This window comes from Anabas testudineus, chromosome 17 (genome assembly GCF_900324465.2).
Source record: "Anabas testudineus chromosome 17, fAnaTes1.2, whole genome shotgun sequence".
NCBI lineage: Eukaryota > Metazoa > Chordata > Actinopteri > Anabantiformes > Anabantidae > Anabas > Anabas testudineus.
Genome location: NC_046626.1, coordinates 5,830,951 through 5,849,769, shown reverse-complemented (window position 1 = coordinate 5,849,769; position 18,819 = coordinate 5,830,951). Strand labels below are relative to the sequence as shown.

Here is an 18,819-nt window from a genome sequence, read left to right as displayed (position 1 = left end):
GAAATCAACATAATCAAGTGCTGTTGACCCAGTGAATTTGATATCAATGTATGGAATATTAATATTGCCACTGAGTAAAGTTACGTATTTTTTTGCAGCATAGCAACAAAACATGATTCTGAAGTAAGTCCAGTTTCAGTTTTAATCTTATATATTATTATGTAATTATCTATACATTATTAGATTGTTAATACTGGATAATATTGGCTCGTTAGCTTGAAAATTAGGTGAGTTCTCTCACACATGTATTATCAGGTTCTTGTGTGAAAACACATTGTACTTATCCCTCATTCCTAAAATAGGTTCAGTTACTCCAACTAATAATGTACTGCAGGGATTTCCATCTTCCTTAGACATGTGGTCTGTAGCCTCAAACCATTTGTTAAAACATGGTCAACAAAGGGTAGTTCTAATAGCACAATGACCTCAACACATCAACTGATAATTGTCCTGTAAAATTCAGAAATGATATGGGTCCAAAGAATGAGGTCAGCTGACTACCTGAATATACTGAATGACAATGCAATAATTCACCTGGCTCAATTTGTGAAAGACAAGACATTGTTCAGGAAGTATGACACATCATTTTCACACATGCATTGGCCACCACAGAGTCCAGACCTTAACCCCATTGAGAATCTTTGGGTTGTGCTGGAGAAGACTTTGCACAGTGGTCCGACTCTCCCATCATCAATACAAAATCTTGGTGAATAATTTTGAAAATGAAAAAGCTTATCGATATGATGCCACAGTGAATGCATGCTATAATCTCTAGGTCTTTCTGGTTTTGGAAAAATTCATAATTTATATTTTATTTCACTTTTTCCCAACTTAACCCCATTAATGTCACTACTTGAAATTAATATGGAAAGATTAATTACTTGAAACCCCAAATGTGGGTTTGTGTTTTTGCAGGATTTGGAGTCCTTAGTATCAGGGGAATAGGGGTTTGTGGTGTTCACACTGGACTCTGACTGGTGTCAGATATGCTAGAAGAGTCCCTCTGTCTTCCCAGAGGTGTGCAAACAGAAGGTACAGGCAGTGTTTACAGACCACAACTACATACAGAAACCTCTACCCTTTACACAAAATCAGTCCTACACAGGCTAAGTTGGACAGAAGTTAAATAAACAACTAATTCTTTGTCTGGAATCACATCAATATGCAGATTTCAACATGGAGCTCCACAGTACAATTCAAAATATCTATTGTTGTGAAAAAAATTTGTACGTAAAGACAAAAAAAGGACCAGAGAATTGAACTGATTGCTACAATGTAAAATTAAAATGACAAGAAAACCACTGTTGGTTAATGCTTGTAGCTGACTTGTCACTGAAGCGACATGATAGACTGGCATGGGTGCTATATTAGAAAAACTCATGTCTCAAGAAATATTTTTACTAGTGATTATTGACTTCCAAGTTTCCATTAGAAAAGACATGTCTCAGCGTACACCATATTCTTTGCACAGGATGCACCTCTGATTGGCTTTTTTTTTTATTTGGATAGTAATAAATTCAATTACACAGTAACTAAATCACTGACGGTCCCATATCAGCAACCTACAACTGCTGGCTGGAAGGACTTTGAACACACACAACTTTGCTAATTCACAGAGGAATTTCAACAACCCACAGGCAGCGAGAGGAGCCTGTAGGGAGGAGATAGTTTGTGCAAGCATTTAAAAGGGCTGTGTGCAAGGTGTTTCTCTACTTTATGTTCACCCTTACACTGCACTATAGCCGTGTTGGATTCAGTAAGCTGTAGACAGGGGAAAAGAGAACAATGGGGAAAGAAGCAGTGTTTGTGCTCCTGCTGCTAACCACGGAAATGTGGGTAAATGCTGCTGTAAATAAGACAAAGGCAGCAGAAACCTCCAAGCTAGAAAAAAAGGTGAAGACAGAAGACGCTGAAACCACTAAAACCAGTTCTCCAGCTTTCTTGGGTAAACTTTTGGTGGTGCCGATGGATGGGAGCCACTGGGTGGGTATAAAGGCTATAGCCCAAGAAATGGGTCGACGTGGACACAAGGTTACCGTGGTCATGCCAGAAATTAGCATGCGGATGGGTCCAGGGAAATACTATGACACTGTAACTCATCCTGTTCCTTACGACAAAGCCCATATTGATTCTATAATGTCCATGCATAAGACCAAAATGGAAAAATCTTCAGAGCCTTTCATGGAGAGGATGAAGACACAATTCTCACAAATCCAGAGAATTGTAAACTTTATCCACATAACTGCAGAGAGTCTACTGTTTAACACCAGTCTCATCTCACATCTGGCACAGCAGGTGAGTTAAATATAGAGCAATTGAATGCAACAGTCTTGCATGAACTAATTTGTAAGACTGTTGCATTACTCTCTGTACTAACTTTGGACTTTATTTAGAAAGCTTCTACCACCCTGCTTCTACTTTTCAGGCTGATGCTGTAGTGGATTCCTATAATATATCACTATAACGACATTATCAGATTGTTATTACAAATAATTGAGTGTGCTAGGGAGCATTTCAGTAGCTTATCAAGTTGCAGCCTGTTTTTCATTTTAGGGATCTAACAGGCGAGAAAAGACGTATACATTTCTGCTGCACAAACCTGCATTTATTTTTTGATAATTTCTCAAACAGTCCAAACTGCTTATCATTTAAATGTGGTACTGTTACACATCTCATTATCATCTGATGCATGACCCTGCTTTTAGAGCATGCCAAAAGCCAAATATGCCAAAAAGCACCCTTTATCACTGACAGCGACAATCTGATAATGTCATTATAGTGATTTATAGACACAGCATAGCATGCAATATAAGTCCATCATCAAGTTTATATATATTCTAAATAAATTTATGACTCCTCGCCTCTTCACTCTGCAGGGTTTTGATGCCGTCTTGACAGATCCAATGGTGCCTGTAGGCTCACTAGTAGCTCACAAACTAGGTGAGTTCTGCCACCCATAGATCATCTGGTTGCTTGTAGGTGCACATTTTCCAACATGTCCCTCCTAAATGACTTTCAGGTCTTCCCACTATTAATTTACTGCGAGGAATTCCATGTTCGCTGGACATGAAGGCTGCAGGCTGCCCCTCTCCACCCTCGTATGTGCCTCGCTTTTTCACAGGATACACAGATAAAATGAACTTCAAGGAAAGAGTTGTCAACACAGTGGTGAGCAACTGTGGTCAAATATACTTGTAGAGGGGCATACTTTAAGAATTTATTTTGGACTTTTCTGTACAAAATAAACTACCATGAAACCTAATGGGGTCACTGATTCTGGGCAGTGTAGCAGATTTCTAATTAAAATTCACTCAAAAGTCACATAACTGAAGTCAATCTCATATGTCAAGCACCAGCACTTTAAACAGTACATTTGTATATTGTCTTGTGATCTCTCTGACTCACAGGTAGCTTGGCTGGAGCCGCTGCTGTGTCGTCTGCTGTACTGGCACTTTGACCAAATAGCCTATCAGTTTTTGGGGGAGGAGGTCAGCGTAGCTCAAGTGCTGTCTGAATCTGACATCTGGCTGATGAGGTACAAAGGTTATAGACTGACATTTAAGAGAGTATACAAGAACCTAGTTTGTTCTATGAAGTAAAACTTAGACCCAAATAAACTATTATGCTACAAACGCAGGATCACGTGATGGTAATTTTAATTTAATGGTAACTGCTACCTAGATTGTTGTTGTGAACTTTCATGCTGCTGTTATTAAAACTAAGTTCAACATTCACATATTGTGATTCTGTGTTTTAACAGGTTTGACTTCACATTAGATTTCCCACGTCCTCTGATGCCTAATTTTGTACTCGTTGGTGGCATAAACTGCGACGTGAGGAATCCTTTGCCTGAGGTGGGGCTGCTGGGTATTTTCTACTTCCCCCTTTAATTAAAACACATTTTTGTACTGTAGGAATATGATGAAATTAATAGGGAAAGAGTAATTAATACAAACCCCTAATCTGGGTTTGTGTTTTTGCAGGATTTGGAGTCCTGGGTGTCAGGAGAGGAGGGGTTTGTGGTGTTCACGTTGGGCTCCCTGGTGTCAGATATGCCAGAAGAGAAAACAGCTGTCTTCCTAGAGGCCTTCAAACAGATTCCTCAGAAGGTACAGGAATGAAACCCACATATATGAAAATACATATTATTTCATACAACAGTGCATCAATTGAAACTTCATTAAACACTTTCTTGTTTCAATAGGTGATATGGAGATACACTGGACAGATTCCCGGCAATATTCCAGAAAATGTGAAGATCATGAAATGGGTCCCTCAGAACGACCTGCTTGGTCTGTGAAGGTGCCATATGTCAGTATACCAATACCAACGTGTGCCTTTTCAACTAACTGTGTGTTTGTGTATTAGCTCATCCTGGAGCTCGGGCTTTCGTCACTCACTCTGGCTCACATGGTGTCTTTGAGGGATTGTGTCATGCTGTTCCAATGGTGATGCTGCCACTTCAGGGAGATCAGCCTGACAATGCAAAGAGGTTGGCAAGTAGGGGTGCAGGAGTCATCTTGGATATTTATTCTATTACTACAGAAAGTCTCCTTTGGGGACTCAACGAGGTCATCAATAACACCAGGTGAGTGCTAATACAGTTGCTCACAATATGGTCGTCAGATCTGGGTTATTTAAATGTTGTATTCATAAACTCTTCTGATATGACTATGTGTGTCCAGGTATAAAGAGAGTATTCAGAAGCTTTCAGCCCTCCATAAAGACCGGCCAGTTGACCCGATCGACCTTTCAGTGTACTGGACAGAATTTGTGATGCGTCACAAAGGAGCAAAACATCTTAGATCTGCTGTCCATGAGCTTAACTGGTTCCAATACTTCTCTCTGGATGTTATAGCACTACTGGCCTCTGTAGTGCTGATTTATGTAGTGCTGACAGTAAAATGTTTGAAATTCTGTGTCCAGAAACTGAGAGGGAAGAGGAAGCAGGATTAAGCTATTGTAGAGTATCAATGACAATGTATGTGACCTTTTTGGAATTACCTGCATAAAATCATGATGCTCCCCCCACCACACTTCACCATTGGTGTGAAATATCCATGTTGCATGAGCAAAGCAATCACATCCACTGACAGTTTGTGTAACCCTAGACTGCTGAAAAGCTACATAATTTTTTATAAATTCAAGTTTTGATCATTCAGTATGATGATTCATGTAAAGCCACTTTTTGTTATAAATAATTCCTTGTATGCTTAGGACAGGAGGGAAAAGAGAAATAGGATAAAAACCCGAGCTGTCACACATGTCTGGGGGGACTGCAACACTGATTTAGGAAGATACTGTAGCCACAACCAAGGCCCTTCTAGCCTCAGCAGGTGGGGGCCATGAGTCAGGATGAGGATTGGAACCGGGGCCACTACTGACTGAAACCTCCTTGCAGCCCTGTCCTGCAGGCTAACAGGAGAGCCTGCTGCTCCCCCAAGGGAGGCCCAAGGGAGCACAACGTTCACCAACAGTTGTTTATGGTCTTTCTTTCTACCTTTGGCCCATTACCTTTGTTGACATGGTCATGGGAGAATTAGTCTCATAGTTGTTTCTAGCATCAGGGGTTAGGCTCGGGCTGTTGAGTAACTATGTTCTCCTTCACATGCTCATATTTTATGTTATATACATTATTGTCCTGTTAAATCTTTACGTGGTGCTAAGGTTCTCCGTTTCTTATCGTTGATAATAACTTGCAGTACAAAGTTTTGAATGTTACTTGCAGTGCTCCACCACATTTCACCATTGGTATGAAATATCTATGTTGCATGAGCACAGCAATCACATCCACTGACAGTTTGTGTAACCGTGAACAGCTGAATAGCTACATTCATTTTGATATTCTTAATTGTAGACCTTCTGAGGTGTCTTTCTTGTGAGACCAGGTTTAAATCAGCAAGTGTTTTCTGAGTCAAAGTAACTCTAACCAACACATCCCGTCTTGTTAATTGATTTGTCTCTAGGCTTGGTAAATCCTGACTTCAGTTAGATTTTATAGAAATCACAGCAGCCTGACTTATTTCACCTGAACTTTGAATGCGTGTTCAATAAATACATGGGAGATTATAATGGTTTGTTTTTATTGTATTTGTCTATCAGACTTTGATGAAGACCAGATCACATTTAATGACCTTTTAATGTAGAGAACAGACACTGTACTTAACAACTTTATCTATAGAACTGCACAGTCGAAGGAGATTCAAAGCTTATTACCATTAAAATAGCTAAGTAGGGAAGGCATGTGTTTTGATCATTCTGTATGATGATTCATGTAAAGCCACTTTTTGTTATGAATAATTCCTTGTATGCTTAGGACAGGAGGGAAAAGAGAAATAGGATAAAAACCCGAGCTGTCACACATGTCTGGGGAGACAGCAACAACTCTTATTTAGGAAGATACTGTAGCCACAACCAAGGCCTTGCTGGCCTCAGCAGGTGGGGGCCATGAGTCTGGATGAGGATTGGAACCGGGGCCACTACTGACTGAAACCTCCTTGCAGCCCTGTCCTGCAGGCTAAAAGGAGAACCTGCTGCTCCCCCACCTCCTCCCACTAATTGAAGCCAGTAACTAACTAACAATCGTACAGCCAGGTGTTATCTGAATATCTCATAACAAGTCAGTGCTGTTTGTTGGCTAATTTGACACTAGTTGATAAGCAGTAATCTAAGAGAGAAACTTGATGCAGGCCCAAGGGAGCACAACGTTCACAGACAGTTGTTTATGGTCTTTCTTTCTACCTTTGGCCCATTACCTTTGTTGACATGGTCATGGGAGAATTTGTCTCATAGTTGTTTCTAGCATCAGGGGTTAGGCTCGGGCTGTTGAGTAACTATGTTCTCCTTCACATGCTCATATTTTATGTTATATACATTATTGTCCTGTTGAATCTTTACGTGGTGCTAAGGTTCTCCGTTTCTTATCATTGATAATAACCTGCAGTACAAAGTTTTGAATGTTATTTGCAGATCTCCAGAGAACAGTTTTAAGTCATGGCTGCAGAGTACCTGAAAAGAATTAAATGTATTATACCAGCACATTAACATCAGTCATAGTAAATATTACCAATATTAAACCATAATGGCATGTCTGTTGACCTAGAACTGAACTAACTTTATTGTCAAAGAATACTAACAGTGCTGTACTGTATATTATATTCAAATAGACACTTTACAAGTTAATACTCTGATAGAGAAATACATCCTACCCAGCTCATTTTTCAGAAACTGCTATGGTAATTAAAATCATTGCGATAAACAGAGAAGATGGAACCGAAAGATATATCATTTCATACACATTGAAAACCTGTATGCATCAATAACACCAGGTGAGTGCTAATACAGTTGCTCACAATATGGTTGTCAGTTCTGGGTTATTTAAATGTTGTATTCATAAACTCTTCTGATCTGACTATGTGTGTCCAGGTATAAAGAGAGTATTCAGAAGCTTTCGGCCCTCCATAAAGACCGGCCAGTTGACCCGATCGAACTTTCAGTGTACTGGACAGAATTTGTGATGCGCCACAAAGGAGCAAAACATCTTAGATCTGCTGTCCATGAGCTCAGCTGGTTCCAATACTTCTCTCTGGATGTTATAGCACTACTGGCCTCTGTAGTGCTGGTTTATGTAGTGCTGACAGTAAAATGTTTGAAATTCTGTGTCCAGAAACTGAGAGGGAAGAGGAAGCAGGATTAAGCTATTGTAGAGTATCAATGACAATGTATGTGACCTTTTTGGAATTACCTGCATAAAATCATGATGCTCCCCCCACCACACTTCACCATTGGTGTGAAATATCCATGTTGCATGAGCAAAGCAATCACATCCACTGACAGTTTGTGTAACTGTAAACTGCTGAAAAGCTACATTAATTTTTATAAATTCAAGTTTTGATCATTCTGTATGATGATTGATGTAAAGCCACTTTTTGTTATGAATAATTCCTTGTATGCTTAGGACAGGAGGGAAAAGAGAAATAGGATAAAAACCCGAGTTGTCACACATGTCTGGGGAGACAGCAGCAACTCTTATTTAGGAAGATACTGTAGCCACAACCAAGGCCTTGCTGGCCTCAGCAGGTGGGGGCCATGAGTCTGGATGAGGATTGGAACCGGGGCCACTACTGACTGAAACCTCCTTGCAGCCCTGTCCTGCAGGCTAACAGGAGAGCCTGCTGCTCCCCCACCTCCTCCCACTAATTGAAGCCAGTAACTAACTAACAATCGTACAGACAGGTGTTATCTGAATATCTCATAACAAGTCAGTGCTGTTTGTTGGCTAATTTGACACTAGTTGATAAGCAGTAATCTAAGAGAGAAACTTGATGCAGGCCCAAGGGAGCACAACGTTCACAGACAGTTGTTTATGGTCTTTCTTTCTACCTTTGGCCCATTACCTTTGTTGACATGGTCATGGGAGAATTAGTCTCATAGTTGTTTCTAGCATCAGGGGTTAGGCTCGGGCTGTTGAGTAACAATGTTCTCCTTAACATGATCATATTTTATGTTATATACATTATTGTCCTGTTAAATCTTTACGTGGTGCTAAGGTTCTCTGTTTCTTATCATTGATAATAACCTGCAGTACAAAGTTTTGAATGTTATTTGCAGTGCTCCAGAGAACAGTTTTAAGTCATGGCTGCAGAGTACCTGAAAAGAATTAAATGTATTATACCAGCACATTAACATCAGTCATAGTAAATATTACCAATATTAAACCATAATGGCATGTCTGTTGACCTAGAACTGAACTAACTTTATTGTCAAAGAAATACTAACAGTGCTGTACTGTATATTACATTCAAACAGACACTTTACAATACTCTGATAGAGAAATACATCTTCCTCCCAGCTAATTTTTCAGAAACTGCTATGGTAATTAAAATCATTGTGATAAACATTTAAAACCTGTACGTATCTCTATAAGCTGCCATTTAAACGGATTGATTTGAACATGTAGTTCATGTGCAGAACGTGTTTAAACACTGTCTGTTAAAACACTGCCACCTCCTCCACTAAACCTTTCCCCAGTCCCAAAGGCATCAGCTGTGATTGGTTTTCTTTTTTGTATGAATAGCTAAAATTATGCAGTAACTAAATCAGGGACTGTCCCATATCAGCAACCTACTGCTGTTTGCTCTTAGGACTTTGAACATACCCACACTTAACACACCATTGCTAATTCAAAAAAAGGCATTTCAGCAACCGACAGACAGCGAGAACCATTTCTACCTTTATTTTGCCCTACAGTTTTGTCCGTGTTGGATACAGTGAAACAGAGAAACAGGGAGCAATGTGGAGAGAAGCAGTGTTTGTGTTCCTGATGCTGAACATGCTCACGCAGGTAAATGCTGCTGTAGATAAGACAAAACGATCTCCAGCAGAAAACTCCAGACCAGGAAAGAAGGTGAAGACAGAAGATGCTGAAACCACTAACAGCAATGCTGCAAATAACACCAGTTCTCCAGCTTTCCTGGGTAACCTGCTGGTGGTGCCGATGGATGGGAGCCACTGGGTGGGTATAAAGGCCGTAGCACAAGAAATGGGTCGACGTGGACACAAAGTTACTGTGGTCATGCCAGAAATTAGCATGCAGATGGGTCCAGGGAAATACTACGACACTGTGACATATCCTGTTCCCTACGACAAAGCCTGCATTGATTCTATAATGTCCACATATAAGAGTATAATGGAAAAATCTTCCGAGCCTTTTGTAGAGAGGATGAAGACACACTTCTCACAAATCCAGAAAATTAGAGACTTTCTCCACATGACTGCAGAGAGTCTTCTCTTCAACACCAGTCTCATCTCACATCTGGCACAGCAGGTGAGTAGTAGGAGGAGGAGCAGCTCGGAAATGAATTCAATTTAATACAAATGTCTTGCTGCTTGTTTTTAATTTCTGTGGCATTTGTTGAAATGATTTCTCCTACTCAGCTACAACCTTAACACCGTCTGTGGTTTTAATGTTCTAGTGGGCAGGGGTCAGCAAGGAAAATCTACAGGCTATGATTGACAGCTGTGCAGCACAGCTTGCTGTGTGTGGGGCTGTGGCCACAGACTGGTCATGCTTTAAAGGATGTGAAAAAGTCTATATAATAGACAATAGAGTCACCTCTATTTTTCCATTTACCTTTACAACTCCTCACCTCTTCACTCTGCAGGGTTTTGATGCCGTCTTGACAAACCCTTCGATGCCTGTAGGTTCACTATTAGCTCGGAAATTAGGTAAGTTCTGCCACACAGATCATCTGTTTGCTTGTAGGTGCACATTTTCCAACATGTCCCTCCTAAATGTCTTTCAGGTCTTCCCACTATTAATTTACTGCGGGGAATTCCATGTTCACTGGACATGAAGGCTGCAGGCTGCCCCTCTCCACCCTCGTATGTGCCTCGCTTTTTCACTGGATACACAGATAAAATGAACTTCAAGGAAAGAGTTGTCAACACAGTGGTGAGCAACTGTGGTCAAATATACTTGTAGAGGGGCATACTTAAAGAATTTATTTTGGACTTTTCTGTATAATGAACCAATAAACTACCATGAAACTTAATGGGGTCACTGATTCTGGGCAGTGTAGCAGATTTCTAATTAAAATTCACATAAGTCACATAACTGAGGTCAATCTCATATGTCAAGCACCAGCACTTTAAACAGTACATTTGTTTATTGTCATGTGATCTCTCTGACCCACAGGTAGCTTGGCTGGAGCCGCTGCTGTGTCGCCTGCTGTACTGGCACTTTGACCAAATAGCCTATCAGTTCCTGGGGGAGGAGGTCAGCGTAGCTCAAGTGCTGTCTGAATCTGACATCTGGCTGCTGGGGTACCTGTACAAAAGTTACACACAAATCAGCCTCAACATTAAGTCTACCTGGGTGTGTTAGTCTTGTGGTGTATAAGGGTCAGCAAAGAAAGGTTTAGAGCTGGCCTTGAGATACACAGTGCAGTACAGCTTGCTGTGTATGATGTTGTATGTGCATGACTGTGGTATGTTTGCATGCTAACCCGTCCACCATAACAGTAAAACCACCAGGTAAAGTAAATGTGGTGGTTTACCCTGATCTCAACTGGTTCCAGTACTTCTCTGTTGGCATGACTGGATTCTATAGTCTTGGTTTTTGTAGTACTAACATTAAATAGAACATGACATATAATGCAGTCTCACATTCATATATATATTTTGACCCTGTGTTTAAACAGGACCGACTTCACAGTGGAGTTTCCACGTCCTATCATGCCTAATGTTATATTCGTTGGTGGCATAAACTGCGACGTGAGAAATCCTTTAACTGAGGTGAGACTTCTTCTTCCTCACATCATAATACAGAAAAAGAATGCAACAGAGTAATAAATTCAAACCCCTGATCTGAGTTTTTGTTTTTGCAGGATTTGGAGTCCTGGGTGTCAGGAGAGGAGGGGTTTGTGGTGTTCACGTTGGGCTCTGTGGTTTCAGATATACCAGAAGAGAAAACAGCTGTCTTCCTAGAGGCTTTCAAACAGATTCCTCAGAAGGTACAGGAATGAAACCCACATATATGAAAATACATATTATTTCATACAACAGTGCATCAATTGAAACTTCATTAAACACTTTCTTGTTTCAATAGGTGATATGGAGATACACTGGACAGATTCCCGGCAATATCCCAGAAAATGTGAAGATCATGAAATGGGTCCCTCAGAACGACCTGCTTGGTCTGTGAAGGTGCCATATGTCAGTATACCAATACCAACGTGTGCCTTTTCAACTAACTGTGTGTTTGTGTATTAGCTCATCCTGGAGCTCGGGCTTTCGTCACTCATGCTGGTTTGCATGGCGTCTTTGAGGGATTGTGTCATGCTGTTCCAATGGTGATGCTGCCAATTAATGTAGACCAGCCTGACAATGCAAAGAGGTTGGCAAGCAGGGGTGCAGGAGTCATCTTGGATATTTATTCTATTACTACAGAAAGTCTCCTTTGGGGACTCAACGAGGTCATCAATAACACCAGGTGAGTGCTAATACAGTTGCTCACAATATGGTTGTCAGATCTGGGTTATTTAAATGTATTCATAAACTCTGACTATGTGTGTCCAGGTATAAAGAGAGTATTCAGAAGCTTTCAGCCCTCCATAAAGACCGGCCAGTTGACCCGATCGACCTTTCAGTGTACTGGACAGAATTTGTGATGCGTCACAAAGGAGCAAAACATCTTAGATCTGCTGTCCCTGAGCTCAACTGGTTCCAATACTTCTCTCTTGATGTTATAGCACTACTGGCCTCTGTAGTGCTGGTTTATGTAGTACTGACTGTAAAATGCTTGAAATTCTGTGTCCAGAAACTGAGAGGGAAGAGGAAGCAGGATTAATCTACTAGCTACTACTACATTTGCAACACTTCAATTAAATGCTGTTGCAAAGTCAGTCGAGTTGTGTAGTGTTCAAATGTGTGACATAGTGTAAAAAGAATAAGTAAAGCCATGTTGGGATCAAAAATACATTTAATAGACAGGAAATACAGATTATTATTAGATGGTTTGACAATGACGGCATTAGTGGCCACCCTTCTTTGGTGGGAACAGGGTGTACTCTACAGCCAGAGCAACAGTAAAAGCAGCAAAGCCCCACTTGAATCCTCTGAGCAGCACATCTGACAGAGTCACAGCACGGGCGAAGCCACCTGAGTATCTCCATGCCTCATTACTGGAAACAGAGAGAGAAGGTCAGTGAGCAGTGTTAAAAAAATCAAGCTGGATTCAAAGACGTCAGATAATCGTGCAGCGCAAATACTGACCGTGCCCATGGGTCCTTCAGGCCCCTGGCTGCCAGCCTCTTCTGTGTAAATTCTAGTGGTGTTCCCTCAGTCTTCCACTGCCGCCAGTCGGGCATGGACATCTTGCTGTGTCCGTGGTCACCTCCCATGCTTAAAACAGATACAGATTTAAGAAAGCGGACTTATATCTACATGTAGTTATAGCTTCAGGAAAGCATTACTGTGCTTACTGTTTTAAAACTTAAGGTACATCTGCCGGTGTTATTATAGTAACAAACAAGCCAAAATGTTGGTTTTAGTACAAACAAAGTATAAAATAAGGGGCACGCAATAATAAAAGCTCTTCAATCCAGTTTCTGTGATGTACAGTGAAAAAGATTTTAAAAATAAAGTTAACAAAATGCTTTATGTTCCCTGTTTTGTTCCAATTTCATTTTGTATAAAGCTGCTACCTACAGTACATATCACAGGTAAATATATTGTGGCAAATGATAATTACATGAGGGGCACAAAAAAAACAAGCTCAGTTCGCAGTTAAAATTATACCGACACAACTCCCAAACTAATTAAATGCAGGGATGGCAGCTATTTTTTACTATAAATGAATGTAAGTGTAAATGAGAAAAAAATTGAACTATTATTATACTGCGGCTATTAAATCTCAAGGTAAATTAACTAGTAGCTATTTTCTGAGAAAGATTTATCTTGCTTAGACGCCAGTTAGGGTATATGTATGCAATAAATAACCATTTGATTTTCACAGACGCATTTGTATGTTAAGTGCAGTACATAATAATCACCACTGTTGTATTATCAAGATATCGATATGAGAGCCTGCGATTATGCGCTTTACATAAATATGACCATGTAAAAGAGAAAAATACTAATTTATTAAACTCATTTATGACATGATGTGTTTTGTTTTCTCTATATTCTTATCTGTTTCTGTTCTCTTGAAAACATAGGTTCAAGCTGTCTTACTAGCATATTCTGACACAGTTGTAACGATGTTTTTAATCATTTCTGTGTTAATGAATGTGTACTATCCCTAAAAAAGACCCAAAGGATATAACACTAGACTGATCACAGACACATCCTTGGTGCAATCACACCGCTGTGTAACGAAGGCAGACAGTGTTTCCTCAACTAGCTTGACGTTAGCTAGCTGCGCTCTCCGCTACCTAATGTTATATAGCACTGCTGCTATTTGTTGACGTATTACCTCCACATTCGTCTGACTACAACTTTGTGTTAAGCAGGAGCTTTAAACTAATGAAATAACAGCATAAGATATATAAGAAATTCAAAGTTTCATTAGGAATCGTACCGTACCCGAACAGTTTGTTGTGACCTCTGCTTGTGGACTGAAAGCTTACGACAGCCAGACACAGTTTATGGTAGAACTACGGCAGAGGATTTGGGGCAAAATAACCACTTCATAAAGCGAAAATGGACACATCGAGAGCTCCAGAGTTCTCATATTAAATCCAAGAAAATAAAATTACTACTGCTAAGTGACCACTTTAATCTGACTGATGGGGCAGACTGACTGATTACAAGTTTGAAGACATCTGCAATGCTAATTACAGGACACACTATCATTTAAAATGTCTCTATGCTCACATTATTCTCAATCTTTTCTAGAGGTACCATCATTTTTGTCCATGCCAGTATCATTTCTTTTTTTAAGGTTTCTGTTGAACCATGATTCAAAAGGAATGTCTTATTTTCATGTAGTCGATTTTTTGTAAATTTGTATTTATTACCTTTGTCAGTTTCATATTATTTCAATGACAATTGTGGGATATTATTTCAATGACAATTTTGGGATTTTCTTTTTTTTTTTTAACAGAAGGGTACCAATAATTTAGTTCACGTCTGGATCCTTTAATTTTTTTTTTCTAGTTCATGCACAAAATTTTACTTAAAGTACTAATTTACTCCACTAAGAAAACTGTGTATTTAAAAAAAATGTTGAAATTAATATGTTTACTTGACATAAATGTTATACTCTAGTTCAAATAAAAATAAAAATAATGAAAAAAATGTGTTGTTATCAACAGACAATAGAACAAAAACTGCAGTTGATAAAGGAGGGGCTGATTTCATCCACCTTATGTAGTGACAGAGGGTTAATTCATTTAGGTTAATCCAAACCTGTAATAAGTACTAATTTTAACATCATTAGTTACTAATGTATTAAAATAAAAGTACAATATTTACCTCTGGTTTGTTTAGTGTAAAATGTCTGCACTGCTTAACAAAAACAGACAAATTAAAGCTTCTGTTGAGTCTTAGCTGTAAGCTGCTGATTTTTTCACAGCATAAGACATAAATCTGTGCAAATATTTCATATATAAGGCACTGCCATTGTCCTGCTGTGATATTTGTTGTTGTATTTCTAAGATCTATGTAACAATTGCATTAACCACTGTAGCTTTACTCAGCTAGAAACAGACATCCTGTATTTATTCATCAAACATGTCAGTTTATACACATTATTTTTCAGGAAACTAATCTTACACTCATGGCGCTATTAATTACATACAATTATGTACATCAATGACAACACAACCACCTTATAAGAAGGCCACCATGCAATATTAATGCGTCAATATGACAGTGCTTGCAGTGTCTTTATGGTTGTCCATCATCTTATTGGCCAAATGTGGATTTATGCATTAGACTCAGACTTTGTTACCAAACTGCATTAGAGTTTGCTTGGTGGGTTGAGGAGCTCTTTTAGAGCCTTCAGGTTCTCCCCCTCTGGAGCCTCGGGCCATGCACTGTGGTCTGGAGACAAACACAGACGAGAATGTAGCACATTACCTATCAAAAAAGAATAAAGTGTGGATTTGCAGCATGTGTGCGTTAGCATGGTATACGTACTGGGTATCTCCCACATGGAGTGGTACAGACTTTGTCCTGCATCCACCTTCAGGGTGGCTCCAGAGATGTAGGAGGCGGCAGGAGAGAGTAGGAAACACACAGTTGATGAGATCTGAACATGGAAACAGAGAACATGTCACTACTGTCTGACACAACAAAATCATAGATAAAAAGATTATCCACCAACTCTATCAATCTCATTTTCACACATCGATTGGCCATCACAGGGTCCAGACCTTAACCCCACTGAGAAACACAGCAAATGAGTGCCCTGACCAAAGCTAAAGGTGGTCCAACAAAATATTAGTGTGACTTCTTTTTTATTTGGATGGGCAGTGTATAACAAGGCAGCAGTCTACATTGCCTTTTGTCAGGTTATTCTAGGTGTCACTACATGGTTACACACCTCCTCTGGAACTCCTAGTCTCTTTGCGGGGCTAAATGGAACAGACATCTTAAAAAGATTTGGTCCAAGCTCCTTGTAATTCTCCATCGCAGTTTTGGAAAAGATGGTTCCCTGCGACCATAAACATGCACACACTTCAAATAACCACATAGTGAAAGAAATCCAATACGCTATTCTGCACTAACTCAAGACCTATGCATACAGGTGCTACAGCATTGACTCGGACTCCTGAATGGGCCCACTCGATGGCCAGGCTCTTTGTTAGGTTATCCACTGCGGCCCTTGCTGCTCCTGTGTGGCTGTCAAGGTGGAGGAGAACAGTGTTTCAGCATTAAAAAAAAAAGGAGTGGTTTTGTAAAGTTGGATGTGAAGTTGAAGGGGTTGGGACTCACGCCATGCCTGGAAAGCCTTTCCACATATCAGCGATTATGTTGACAATCACACCTCCGTGCTGTTTCATCCATGCAGTGTATGCTGTGTGGAGGGAACAGGGACGCTGTCACACTGAAAGCTTATACCCACCAAACGACCTTGTTTAACAGTTAACTGTTAAACTGTCTTACCTTCCTTGCAGCAGTAGAAGGTCCCAGTCAGGTTGGTGTCTATCACAGCCTTCCAGCCTTTAGAGGACACATTCTCTGCTGGGCTGCTGAACTGACCTCCTCCATTGTTCACTAGAAAGTCAATCCTGCCAAACTGCTTCAGCACTGATGATATTAGACCCTTCACCTGCCACACAGGAAGTTGAAACAACACTGTTAATATGGATCTTTCCTATGCTATCAGTGCCAAAATGCCAAAATCCCAGCCAGCAGAAATTGTGTGTGTGTGTGTGTGTGTGGGTGCACCTCATCCTCGTTGCGGATGTTGCATGGCAGAGGAGTGACACTTGCAGGGCTGGACGGAGGGATTTTTTGTCTCATCTCCTGAGCTGCTGCCTCCAGCCTCTCTGTCTTTCTACTGGAGATCACCACACTGCAGCCTGCAGACAAAGAAATGCTGATTGGTGCAATTTATGATTCTTATAAGAAGAAGAAAGAGAGCAGACTGTTAAACTATTACTGTAATGTCTCAGATTGCATGCTCCTAAGTGGTCTGTCATATGGAGAAAACAAAAAAGGTATGATTGTAAACTTGTGAGAGTTTTGTAAAACCCGCTTTTCTGTATTTATTCAGCAACAACAAACCTGGAATGAATGGTTTAAACCCATTAGACGTCTTCTTTTGTTCTGCCTCACACTGTAAATGATCCTGTCATACTCTACAAGATCATGTCGCGTTTTCTGCACTACATTTAAATAATATCACACATTTTAAGGCTTTGTCGGTCGTGTTTGCACAGTTCAACTCATCTGTGTCAAAGTTCACTTGCCGTCGCTCAGCTGTTCACTTCAAATCGTGTGCGCTCTGGACACAGATAAGTGACCCCACTGACTCTCACACATCGGATCACTCACCCAGCTCCACAAGCTCTGCAGAAATCGCTTTACCGATACCGGATCCCCCGCCAGTTACTATTGCAACTTTATGGTTGAACAAGCCTGGTCTGAAAACACTGGACGCCGCCATACTTGCTTCTAGAGCCGACGCCCCCTGCTGGACGCTTTGGTGACACAGTCTGCTGCTGCTGCCACCTTCAGGCAGCAAACTGACTGTAAACTCATTTTTCTCCACACATAGAAACTTCTAACTACAATGTACTTACTGTTTTATACAATAGACATTATATAAACAAATCATTCTGATATTTTTACAACGTTTTTTGGAACTTGGTTCTTTGAGTGTAATAGAAAGAGAATATAATCAAGTTTTAATAATAATTACAAACTTTATTGATCCCTTTAGGATTAAAATAGTTAAATCTCAGATTATTTAAGTTTTTTTTTCTGTAGGATACTGGACATTGTATCTAACTTGTAACAACTATGTTTTGCTGTAGTTTCATACAGTGTAATTGTTCTATGCATTTAAACACACGATTTGAAATGACTTTAACTTACGTTACTACACACAGTATTAACTGCTTGGTGCTGTTCTTTAGTAAAATGACATTATGTGGCACACTTATTGTGATGAATGGCTGTTGCAGGATATGCACAGGTATAATAAATGAACAATGGCTCAGTGACATGTAGGTGGTGTTAGAAGTGAGCCAGCATGTGCAGTGACAGAGCCCTGTATCTAACTGATTGATACCCTCACTGGCCACTTTGCTGCCATGAAGGTCTAACTTCAGTTTTTATTGAAAGTGTAAGATGATATTTATGTTTATCGAGGTCAAAAGTCGGATGTGTGGGGGTGTGTGTGTGTGTGTGTGGCCCAGCCAGGAGCTAAAACTAAACTAAACCCTTTTCAATTGAAACTCATTTAAGAGCTGCTGTACTCATTGTACTAAAAGCACAGGTTTTTATGTGGCCATTAAATATAAAACACACTACATAACACCTTTGGCAAAACGTTTGTAACTATTTTCTACTTTACCATCCTTTAAGTGAAATTGTTTTACCTTCTTTTAACAGTCAGACAACAGTATTACAGCAAAGGCTGGATCACATTTCATTAGTTAAATGAGCACTGCAGTTGTATGGAGTTAGGAAAATGCAGCCTAGAAGAACCCTTTCTTATGTTTTCTCTCTGTTACACTGCCCCGCCGTGCCCATGAAGGTAAAACTTTATAAGCAGCTTGAACTTCGGGGAAAATTGTCCCTCATGCAGGATGGGGAACATACCTTCTTAAAGATGTAAGATACATTTTCATTTTACTATTACAA

At 40.0% G+C, this 18,819-nt stretch overlaps 4 protein-coding genes across 4 annotated transcripts; 2 read left to right on the top strand and 2 right to left on the bottom strand.

The window, feature by feature from the left end:
- The first annotated feature begins 1,631 nt into the window (after positions 1–1,631).
- LOC113172523 (UDP-glucuronosyltransferase-like) lies at positions 1,632–6,059 on the top strand. The gene is made up of 9 exons (XM_026375520.1): positions 1,632–2,295; positions 2,877–2,940; positions 3,020–3,168; positions 3,408–3,535; positions 3,761–3,854; positions 3,984–4,109; positions 4,205–4,292; positions 4,369–4,588; positions 4,686–6,059. The coding sequence occupies exons 1-9, from the start codon at positions 1,786–1,788 to the stop codon at positions 4,954–4,956; spliced, it is 1,650 nt and encodes a 549-aa protein (XP_026231305.1). The 5' UTR covers positions 1,632–1,785; the 3' UTR covers positions 4,957–6,059.
- Positions 6,060–9,295: 3,236 nt separating this feature from the next.
- Positions 9,296–12,366, top strand: LOC113172457 (UDP-glucuronosyltransferase 1-1-like). Its single transcript, XM_026375428.2, has 9 exons — positions 9,296–9,826; positions 10,164–10,227; positions 10,305–10,453; positions 10,697–10,824; positions 11,202–11,295; positions 11,388–11,513; positions 11,609–11,696; positions 11,773–11,992; positions 12,079–12,366. Exons 1-9 carry the CDS (start codon positions 9,323–9,325, stop codon positions 12,347–12,349), a joined length of 1,644 nt encoding a protein of 547 aa, XP_026231213.2. The 5' UTR covers positions 9,296–9,322; the 3' UTR covers positions 12,350–12,366.
- Positions 12,367–12,463: 97 nt separating this feature from the next.
- Positions 12,464–14,151, bottom strand: ndufb3 (NADH:ubiquinone oxidoreductase subunit B3). The gene is made up of 3 exons (XM_026375429.1): positions 14,086–14,151; positions 12,775–12,903; positions 12,464–12,683 (listed from the first exon to the last, which is right to left on the bottom strand). The coding sequence occupies exons 2-3, from the start codon at positions 12,900–12,902 to the stop codon at positions 12,533–12,535; spliced, it is 279 nt and encodes a 92-aa protein (XP_026231214.1). The 5' UTR covers position 12,903; positions 14,086–14,151; the 3' UTR covers positions 12,464–12,532.
- Positions 14,152–15,201: 1,050 nt separating this feature from the next.
- On the bottom strand, positions 15,202–17,639 carry pecr (peroxisomal trans-2-enoyl-CoA reductase). Its single transcript, XM_026373683.1, has 8 exons — positions 17,506–17,639; positions 16,897–17,030; positions 16,612–16,777; positions 16,441–16,522; positions 16,251–16,347; positions 16,049–16,159; positions 15,643–15,754; positions 15,202–15,546 (listed from the first exon to the last, which is right to left on the bottom strand). The coding sequence occupies exons 1-8, from the start codon at positions 17,615–17,617 to the stop codon at positions 15,464–15,466; spliced, it is 897 nt and encodes a 298-aa protein (XP_026229468.1). The 5' UTR covers positions 17,618–17,639; the 3' UTR covers positions 15,202–15,463.
- Between the last annotated feature and the right edge of the window lie 1,180 nt (positions 17,640–18,819).

Coding starts and splice junctions, on each gene's coding strand:
- LOC113172457 (XM_026375428.2), top strand. CDS start 9,323: ATGCTGAACATGCTCACGCAGGTAAATGCTGCTGTAGATAAGACAAAA. Junction 11,296..11,387: donor TGAGAAATCCTTTAACTGAG/GTGAGACTTCTT, acceptor TTGTTTTTGCAG/GATTTGGAGTCCTGGGTGTC. Junction 11,697..11,772: donor CCCTCAGAACGACCTGCTTG/GTCTGTGAAGGT, acceptor TTTGTGTATTAG/CTCATCCTGGAGCTCGGGCT.
- pecr (XM_026373683.1), bottom strand. CDS start 17,617: ATGGCGGCGTCCAGTGTTTTCAGACCAGGCTTGTTCAACCATAAAGTT. Junction 16,778..16,896: donor ACATCCGCAACGAGGATGAG/GTGCACCCACAC, acceptor CCTGTGTGGCAG/GTGAAGGGTCTAATATCATC. Junction 16,523..16,611: donor CTTCTACTGCTGCAAGGAAG/GTAAGACAGTTT, acceptor CCCTCCACACAG/CATACACTGCATGGATGAAA.
- ndufb3 (XM_026375429.1), bottom strand. CDS start 12,902: ATGGGAGGTGACCACGGACACAGCAAGATGTCCATGCCCGACTGGCGG. Junction 12,684..12,774: donor CTGAAGGACCCATGGGCACG/GTCAGTATTTGC, acceptor CTCTGTTTCCAG/TAATGAGGCATGGAGATACT.
- LOC113172523 (XM_026375520.1), top strand. CDS start 1,786: ATGGGGAAAGAAGCAGTGTTTGTGCTCCTGCTGCTAACCACGGAAATG. Junction 2,296..2,876: donor TCTCACATCTGGCACAGCAG/GTGAGTTAAATA, acceptor TTCACTCTGCAG/GGTTTTGATGCCGTCTTGAC. Junction 3,536..3,760: donor TCTGACATCTGGCTGATGAG/GTACAAAGGTTA, acceptor GTGTTTTAACAG/GTTTGACTTCACATTAGATT.